The sequence below is a fragment of the Letharia lupina genome, assembly GCF_014066315.1.
Source record: "Letharia lupina isolate WasteWater1 chromosome Unknown contig_23, whole genome shotgun sequence".
Taxonomy (NCBI): Eukaryota; Fungi; Ascomycota; class Lecanoromycetes; order Lecanorales; family Parmeliaceae; genus Letharia; species Letharia lupina.
This window is the reverse complement of record NW_023502992.1, coordinates 147620-157453: the sequence shown is the minus strand read 5'-3', so window position 1 is coordinate 157453 and position 9834 is coordinate 147620. Positions and strand designations below refer to the sequence as shown.

Sequence of the window (9834 nt, the reverse complement as noted above, 5' to 3'; positions counted from 1 at the left end):
TAAGTATTAAGAAATAAGATAATAGAGCGTCTTCGTAGCGTAGTTATAACTGAATTTAAGTATTATAATAAAATATATTAACTTTAAAGCTATAAGATAGATGATTTAATAATATTAGCGATTAAGAATTTAAAGTAAAAACGTTTAAATAAGAAGTTATCTTATAAATTTATAAAATTATTTTAAATTATAAATAAAGTAGAGATATAGATATATTATTTACTTTTACTCTCGATATATAAAATCTATAATATCTTTTATATATCGTTATTTAAGTTTTATTATCTTCGCGATTACGATAATATAGCGAAAGCCTTTATATAAACTCTTAATCTTATTAATAATAATAAACTTTAAAAGATTAAAGAAATTATTAATAAAGTTAAATATAAGAAAGATATCTAGTATAAAATTAAATAAATTAATTAAGATAAAGAGTATAATTAATAATTATTAGATAATAAACTTATTAATACTAGCGAGCTAATTTAAGTTTATAAATAGATAAATAATAAGTAAAAGTATTAAGTAATAAATAATAAGTCTCTTATTATTAAAAAGCTTAATTAATTATATAAATTAATAATAAATAAGCGAAGATAATGAAATAAGATATAATTATTAATTAGATTAGATATATTTCTAGATAATACTTATACTACGCGCGTACTTCTTTATACTTACTATTATTAAGATATAAATTAATAAAATAATTATATTATTTAACTATCTACTAAGCTCTACTATAAAGAAATTTTATTATATTAAAATATATACTATTAATATAGATATATTTTTATCTAGAGTAGTTATTAAAGAATTATTTAAGAACTTTATATTAGCGCTATTATTAAAAAAAGATTATTATTTAAATATTCTTTATTATCTTAGCGTTAGATCTTAAATTAAATTTATTAATTTAATTCTCTAATAAGAAGATAATTAAAGTATAATCTTCGAGTTAATATTTATTAACGTTTATTATATATTAATAAAGGCTCTTAAACTTCTTTTTTAATAACTTATTTATTTTCTCTAACTTCGCTATACGCTTATTTATTATTATAAATTAATCTTAAAAATCTATAATTATAATAGAGATAGTCGAAGTTATCGCTATTATATATTTCTATAATTTATATTATTAAATAATCTTCTTATTAAGCTTAATCTATCGATAAGATAATTTTTAAGATTATTTAACGCGGCGATAACGCCGTATTAATTTCCTTATCTATATTTAAAGATATAGAGAGATTTTAATATAGTAACTAATATCGCGTCTTTTAATCTTATAATTATTATAAAAAAGAGATTTATTTTAAATATATAAATCGTTATTTTAATAAAAGTAAGTTCTATATAATAAATTAGATATTAGAATATATTAATAAATATATATATAAAGCGATAATAATAGAAATAGTTAAGAGTTAGTAGTCGCGTCTATAAGACGACTATATACTTACTATTAAAGTTATTATTATTATTAAAAAAGAGTATTATAAAATTATTAGTTTATATATTAATATAATTAATAATAATAAGATATTTACGATAAAGAGAAGTAGATTATTAATATAATAAGATATATTATACTTATATTAATATTAATATTAACGTTATAGCATTAGAGTAAGTACTTATAAAAGAAATATTAGAAGTTATAAAGAATAAAAATAAATAATTTAAAAGAAGTTTTTATATTCTTTATTATAGCGCTATTATTAGTAGATAATACTTAATAATATAGATAATAGCGATATAATAATATTTCGCTATTATCTATAAAGCCGTATTATCTAATTATTATTATTATTTTTATTATTATTATTAATTAATAATTAAAAGCGTTATCGCGAATACGTCGCTCTATTAATTACTCTCTTTAAATTCTTATAATAAAGGTTATTACTATATTGCTTCGCTATAGACGTAATATATTATAAAAACGACGTTATCTATAGAAAAACTCTTCTCTCTCTATTTACTTACTAAGTTTTTAAGATTTTATTATAAGTTCTTAAATTTAATATTATTCGCTATAAAAACTATTAACTAACGCTATAAAAATATTAATATTAAATATATTAACTTACTATAGATTATTATTAATTAATATTATAAAAGCGATATTATTCTTAAAAATAGTATTAATATTATTATATAATATATTAATAACGCGTCTACGACGCGTAATAATTAATTCTATCGTCTTATTAAAACGATATCGTAATAGATTAACTCTTTTCTCTTATTTTCCTATTAAAGTTTAAAGGTTTTTTAATAAGTGTTTTATTTTTATTTAGACGTCTAGAGATTAGAGTCTAGAAGAGAAGATAATTATTAAATCTAATATTATTATAAACCTTAACGTTACTTATATTAAAGCGTCGATATTATATATATTATATTAAAGCTCCTTTTAGAGTTTAATTTTAATAGTATATCTCGTATATTTAGAGATTTAACGAATATAGATTTACTTCGTATATCTCGAAGTTTTAGTATTTCTTAGAGATTAGTTCTACTATCAAATATACTATTAAACCCTATAACGATTCTACGTCTTTGATAGTCTATATCCGCTAGCTAACCGCTAGTAAACTATATTCTTACATTAATATATAAAGATTATTTCTATATATAGAATTCTTCTTTCTTAAATATTATTAAGAATATTATATCTAGTAATAAGTAAGTATTAAGTTATCGATAATAGTAGTAATAGCTATTAAAATGTTAGATATATAATATATAGATCGAACGAATCAATTTTCTAAAACCTCTTCGAGGCTAGATTCTAAATATAGTATAAAATTAGACGACTAAAAAATACGGTGGCTAAGATACGCGAGAGTTATATTTCGATAGTAGTTATAATAGTAGTAGATATAATAGTAATAGATATAATAGTAATAGTTATAATAGTAATAGCTATAATAGTAATAGTTATAATAGTAATAGCTATAATAGTAATAGTTATAATAGTAGTAGCTATTATATCGAATTTATCGAGTCGTTAATTAGAATAATAACGAGAATACTTCTAAATATAGAAATCTCAATCGAGATATTTCATATATATATTATTTTATAATATAATATTATAGATATATTATATCGTAGTATATCTCGCTAAGATCTCGAATTTATATTAGAAAAATGAAATAATATCTAACTCTATTTATATTATACCCGAATACGATATAATATTACTTAATATGAAATATTTCATAGAATATATTATATCTTTTCGGCTAGTACTTTTTATTAAGTATATCGATAATATATATAATAAGCCTATTATTAAATAATATTTAAATTCTTATTATCTATCTTTTTACTAAATCTTATAAATCGATAAGAAGATAAAATAGAGAATAGATTCTTAATAATAAGAGTATAAAAGATATAGGATAAATTTATAATAAAGCTCTTAGATTAGATTATTATAAAGATGTTAAAGATAAATACATATATTAGATTTTCTTTAATTCTATCGAAGGATTATAATAAGAAGACTAAATAAGAGACTAGAGAAGAATTTAAAGAATCTTACTAGCACGTAGATAAGATATAACTATATCTCTAGAATCTTTATAATAGATAGAGTATAGTTAAGATTATTTAATATCTATTACTATATCTCGATAAATCGTCTCCGATCGAGACCTATACGGATTATAGATGTTTAAAGATATAGAATAAGTAATAAATATATATCTTCGATTTATTAGTTATAGAGGCTATAACTATTAAAGAGAGAAAAGTACTATTATAAGCGTATTCTTAATATATTACTTAGCTCTATAGCTAGCGAACCTTAATAGAAAGTATCTTCTATTATATTATATCTTCTTTTTACATATATAATTCGATAGTCTTATTATTCTTAATCTATCTTACTTATATTAATATCGTATCTATACTAGTTCTTATATAGTTAATAAAGATAAAAAACTCTTTTCTACTTCGCTATATAAAGACTTCTTTAAATATATATTCTATAAAAAAAATTAGATTATAATTATATAAGAGTTATTAAAAATTTATTAAATAGATATAGATTATAAATATAATAAATTTATAAACTATATAACTTTCTACTTAATAAATATTATATTAAAGTAAGTAATATTTATTAAATATTAGTTATTAATATAGTTTTAATTAATAGTCGAAAAGATATAATATTTAATATAAGATTTAAGTAATTTTCGAGATTTTATCTTAAAAGATATAGAATATTTCTAATTTTATTCGATTTTTTATATATAAATTATCGTATTTTAAAATCTTTATATATAAAATAAACTAGTCTCGATATATAACTTTAAGAATTATAAGATTCTATAAATAGATTCTAGAGATATAAATTTTTAAAGAAAAGAGGTAAAAACTTAAAAATTCTAAGTTTAAAATATCTCATATCTTTTCGATCAGTAGTTTTAATATTTTTTTAAGAAACTATAATAAATTACTATAGATCTTTTGTTAAGGAATCATTATGGTTTGACTCATATATGTGTGTGTGGTGTAAAAGATGTTGATTATTCTATGTGCCTGCAGGGCAGATATGTGCGGTGCCAAGCCTACGCTAGTGGCCCTATGAGTATCCCTGAGGCATCTCATGACAATTGCCCACAAAAAACAGAGAAATGCCATGTCCTCATGGCAAGAAGTATGCATGCATGGCTCTTTTCGAAAAACCGGAAAGAATTGGAGACACCCGGCTAATTAGTGGTGTGCATCCCACGAGTTCTCCTGCCGCAGTGAAACCTTTAAATAATGAAATGGATGTTGAAGCAAGACATCAGACGGTTTCAATTCGTCCAAATATGCATCGTCCGATCTTCCTCCTGAAGAGACCCTTGCCTGCAGAGGTCCAATTGCCATAGCCATAGTGATTTGGCTGTGACCGTCGTAGTAGGTCCTTCTCTTCTATGCTCAACTCAGTGATTGTGTGCCACAATGATGTAGTGGGGATGATAGGCCAAGCTGCAGTGGTGTTCTCCGCTTGCTGAGTGATGGTTTGGTGTGGAACCGTGGAGAGCATATGACGTGGGATCTTGGAGAGCTGAGCCGTGTTCTTGGTGCTGGGGGCCTTGCTGTCGCTTGATTTCTCCGCAGTGCTCTCCGCATTTGCCTGTAGTGGATCCTCCTCTTTCTGAGTATCGGGCTGGTGTGAGATCGTGGAGAGCAGGTCTGTTGTATCACTGCTGCTGCTGACTGTCTCCGCACTTTTCTCCGCAATATCCTCCTCTTGTGAAGTATCAGACTGAGCGACTGAGGGAGTGGCTTGCTGAGTGACTTGGTGAGCTGGCTGAGTGGCTGGCTGAGTAGGCCTAGATCGAGCTTCCAATGCTTCCAGTCTTGTACTCATGATTCTTATCATTTCCATCATTTGTGTCATTTGTTCCTGAAGCGAGGCGAGTGGGGTAGGGTGAGGCATGATGATATCGATAGGCCTATCGAAAGGATCGATTTGGACGGGGTGTCAAAAGGTACTCGATGACGCGAGTGTATTGGAGGTCCGGCTTGGAGCGTTGCACTATTAGGTGTTTGATGCAGGCTTTGCGTAAACGTGTGGTGTAGACGTGGCTCGTAGAGACGTCTACTACATCATAGGATCAAGTGGAATTAGATCTTAAGGTGTTGCTACCAATTGTTAAGGAATCATTATGGTTTGACTCATATATGTGTGTGGTTGTAAAAGATGTTGATTATTCTATGTGCCTGCAGGGCAGATATGTGCGGTGCCAAGCCTACGCTAGTGGCCCTATGAGTATCCCTGAGGCATCTCATGACATCTTTAATATTATATCGTCTTAACGAAATCTATTCGAATACTATTTTATATAAATTCTATATTCTAAGCTATAAGCATATTAATGTTCTAGTATAACGTATTTCCAAGTAGTACTATATCCACACTACATTTTAAAACCTCGGCTTTTTACTAAGGTATGTCTTAAGATATCTTAAAGCTATCTATAGAGCTATTAGCGTAGATATTACTTATAATATATTCGCTTATACGCGTAAATAATAGAAATATTTACTTATTTAAAAATTGAAAAGTTAATGAAAAAATTTAATAACTAAGAAGTTTACTTTAGCTAACGTTCTTATTAGATAAACTTAAGTATCTCATTAATATAAATAGATCGCTTCGTAAAGATATTACTCGTATTCACTAGGATTTATAATCTACTAGAAGTTTAAAATTTATAATCTTTAAAATCTAATTATTATAATCTATTATTTTATAATAACATAATTTAAAATTAGAAAAAAAATTAAAAGAATATAAAATATAATTATTATAATTTTAATTTGTTTATAATTAAGCTTAGATTAATAAAGTTATATAGTAATATATTAAGATATAATTATCGAAGTTTATTACGCTATTATATAAATTAATTATTATTATTTCGATCTTAAAAAACTCTATAAATATTAAAATTGCATTTTCTATTCTCTTAGATTTTTTTTCGATTTTTTATTATAACGTTGTGGAATGATAAATTATAAAAGTTAAGTTTTAGAGATTGCAAGTCCTAGTAGATTGCAAATCCTAGTGAATACGAGTATCCTCGAAGAGAATAATTCGTCGGGTTGTCTCAGCTGACAAGGTGGAGAGACTGCTTGGCGTGGGGGGATATTCCTGTCAGTGCTGCCCTGCGGGCACATGGAATTATCAGTGTAGGCTTTACACCGTATTAGGTTTATGGGTTACACTATATCGATTTTGTGATAAGCGGAGCTGAGATGTAAGATAAGATGATGCTGAATAGTAAGCGTCTGGTAGTAAAGGGATTTAATAGCAATAGCGGGACTGGGTGGACATTGCAAGGTATCTAGAGTGGACTAAGAATGGAACGGTAGAGGCTTAGTACGTGGAATTTATCTGCTGCATACGATGTGACAGTGAAGTCCGTCGATCGTTTATTCTTGCGTATTTTGGAATGAAACATTCATCGTATTATTTGATATGTCATGCAGCTGCACATCTTTGATCCATCCATCTATCTAAACGCTTAAAGAGGGGATATATATAGCTCTAACATGGACGGTCGTGGGATGAATGAGTGCAGAGATTTCAGAAATCGATCGCTGGAACAGAAAACCCCGGCCTGCAACTTTGTGTCGTCTGAATGGTGTCTGATCTGCTCCAACAGTTATAAATTCCTAGGGGCGCGCTCTGAAGGAAGTAAGTCTCGTTGTCAGAGACACCGTCATGACACAGAAAGGTAGTCCCATTCATCATGCACACCTTCAATTGCTGAGTCAAAAGGAAGGACGGGGCTGGTTCACCCCTCGGTTAACAACAGATTAACAGCCACGCCACACTTCCCACCCTCCTCCGTCCAGGATTCCGCTCCGTCAACGGTCTCGAGGAACACGTCGAAGCTATCCTGCCACTCTTCTCTGATCACCATACTCTTATCCGCATCGTCGTCAGGCTTGCAATCAAAGGTGGCCGTGATGCCAAAGATGCGATCTTTGTCGCCTTTGTAGCCAGAGACCCCAATCACAGAGCTGAAGAAAGTATCTATGGTCGTGCAGGAACGCAATCGGTGTATCGCAGATTGTTGTGGGTACGGAACAAGTGCGATACGTAGCGTGGTGTGGGCTTGTTTGTAAGGCGAAAGTGTGTGCGCATCGAGAGTAGGAGACTTGTGTTTTGAGACTTGAGGGACATTTTTCGGATTGGCTGAATTGGTGGAGAAAGTGCGCTGGGAAATGGCCTTCGTAGGCTTCGCTCGCTTATGGGGGACAGAGTGTTCGCTATCGCTGGAGAAAACCGCCTTGTGCTTCCCACGCTTGCTCCCTTCCAACTCCGTAGTCACTCCTTGGCCACCAACGCTCCTGCGCTTTATCTGTTTGGGTCGCTGGAAGACATCTTGCTCTTTCGGTAGCCGAAGACTTTTCTTGACTGCGTTGATGAGCTTGCTGGGTGGCTGTGTAATGGCTACGCTGGAGTCCAGCGGCTTACGACCAGTCGGATCAGGCGCTGCATTGTCTCCTTCGATCGACGATCTTTGCGAGTGGAGTTGTTCTGCCATCTGGTAAGGGTCCTCGTCGAGTTCTTCCTCATCGTCGTTTAACCCGAAGTTAGGACGACGGCGACGCCGCACTGGGCCAGATTTACGGCGACTAGCTGGGCTGTAGTCGTCGTCTCTCTCGTCATCCTCCTTCAACGCCCAGCCTTTGGGAAGAGAGGGGCGTTTTCCTGGGGTAGCTGTCACGCTTTTCGGGCCCCGAGAGACCTGCTTGGAGAACGCAAGCGGCGTTTCGGAGAATCCTGTTTGCGGGCCCATCCAGGGACGATAGGGAGTAGCACCGCCTCTGAAAACTTTGACAATGAATCTTTCACCATTTATGTCAATACTGGCGAAGGTATGGGCAGCATCCCATAATCGATACACCACTTCGACCTTTTCAGCGTACTGTTGACCTTCGATTAACGGTAGTTCTACCATTCTCCGAACACCAAGTTTTTGCTTTGTGACAAAGGGCGGTAGCGTCCCTTGGTAGAAATCTTTGGCTTCTGCTAGCCATTCGATAGTATGATCATCTGGTAAGCTGGTCGTCATCGTGACGTGATCTGGGTCATCCATGACTGGACTCTGTGCTTCGTCAACCGCCTCTTCTGCTTTGCGTCCAGCACTCGTGGGCAGATGTGTTGCATCGTCGTCAGAAGAAGACGAGCTCTGCTCGTCGGTCACAAATGGCTCCTGATTTTGCACTGGCTTGGTGTTACTTTCGTGCAGTCCGACCGAGCGTTCTTTGGGAGAACCTTTCGTAAGCTTTGCTGGTGTATCTCTCGGTCCAAAAGTTCTCTTGATTGAGCCCTGTCTGGATTCACTCGCCGTGGTAGCATTAGACTGTTCCTCGTTCGTGATTAGATTGGTGTTCGGGGGCGCAATGTTGAAAGCCTGATAAATCTTGCTTGCATCCGGCACAGGATTAGGCTTTTGTGACTGTGCGCGTCTTACCTCTGTCGACATTCCCGCTTGATGAACTGCTCTCGGAGTTTGGGTACCGGCCCTTGAGTTTGCGATAAATGTGGTGTTGCGACCGTTAGACCCCAGGTCGTGCCTCTTGCCTTCGACACGCCGTTCATGCGTAGGTTCATCAGGCGAGATGGTCGTAAACGGAGTCGATGGACCGGTCTCGTTTACGGTTGAATAACTTACTGATCCAATTTCTCGTTGCTTCGATGACCGTGACTCCGCTTCTGGGGCGGGAAGATCCCCGCTCAGTGTCAGGCTGTGCACCACTGGCGGCCTGTCGAGGTTATGTTTCGGCGGCTCTGTATACTGTTTCTTCGCTCTTATGGGCGCCCCATTTGAGAACTGGATGGGCAAACGTGTGAGGCCCGGATGCGGTCTCTTTGCAGTGGGGTTGGTTCCAGCACTCGTAGGCTCACTATTTATGGGACTCCACTGAGCTTTCTCCATCACCGGTGCTAATTATCGCAAATGATTTTGACAGGGAATGACTTCACGAGGTCAGAAGGGTAAGCCAGTCTTCCCAGCGAACAAACCAACGTTCAGAAAAAGTCTTGAACGAGTATTGAAGGCCAGATGTCAGGTAAGAAAGTGATAGATCGGCCTTGCGCGTTTCCGGCTTGGCGCCCTAAGCGCGCCCAAAATAGAAGGTGCTAGGACTGAAGTTCCCACAGCAACAGCAACAATAGCAGAGACCTATTCTACTCCTACCATTGGGTGACGGGGCTTTGAATATAAGATGAAGAGCTCGTTGCAATTGCAGGAAAGATGAAGGCGTCGGGCTCATCGTACATGTTAAGCTTCAAATACT

General features: G+C 33.1%; 2 protein-coding genes across 2 annotated transcripts; both read right to left on the bottom strand.

Annotated features, from left to right (window-relative positions):
* Positions 1 to 4816: 4816 nt before the first annotated feature.
* On the bottom strand, positions 4817 to 5455 carry HO133_006088 (uncharacterized protein; the record flags this gene model as incomplete). Its single annotated transcript, XM_037296991.1, has 1 exon — positions 4817 to 5455. The coding sequence occupies one exon, from the start codon at positions 5453 to 5455 to the stop codon at positions 4817 to 4819; it is 639 nt and encodes a 212-aa protein (XP_037147565.1).
* A 1864-nt stretch (positions 5456 to 7319) lies between these two features.
* HO133_006087 (uncharacterized protein) lies at positions 7320 to 9473 on the bottom strand (the record flags this gene model as incomplete). Its single annotated transcript, XM_037296990.1, has 1 exon — positions 7320 to 9473. The coding sequence occupies one exon, from the start codon at positions 9471 to 9473 to the stop codon at positions 7320 to 7322; it is 2154 nt and encodes a 717-aa protein (XP_037147564.1).
* Between the last annotated feature and the right edge of the window lie 361 nt (positions 9474 to 9834).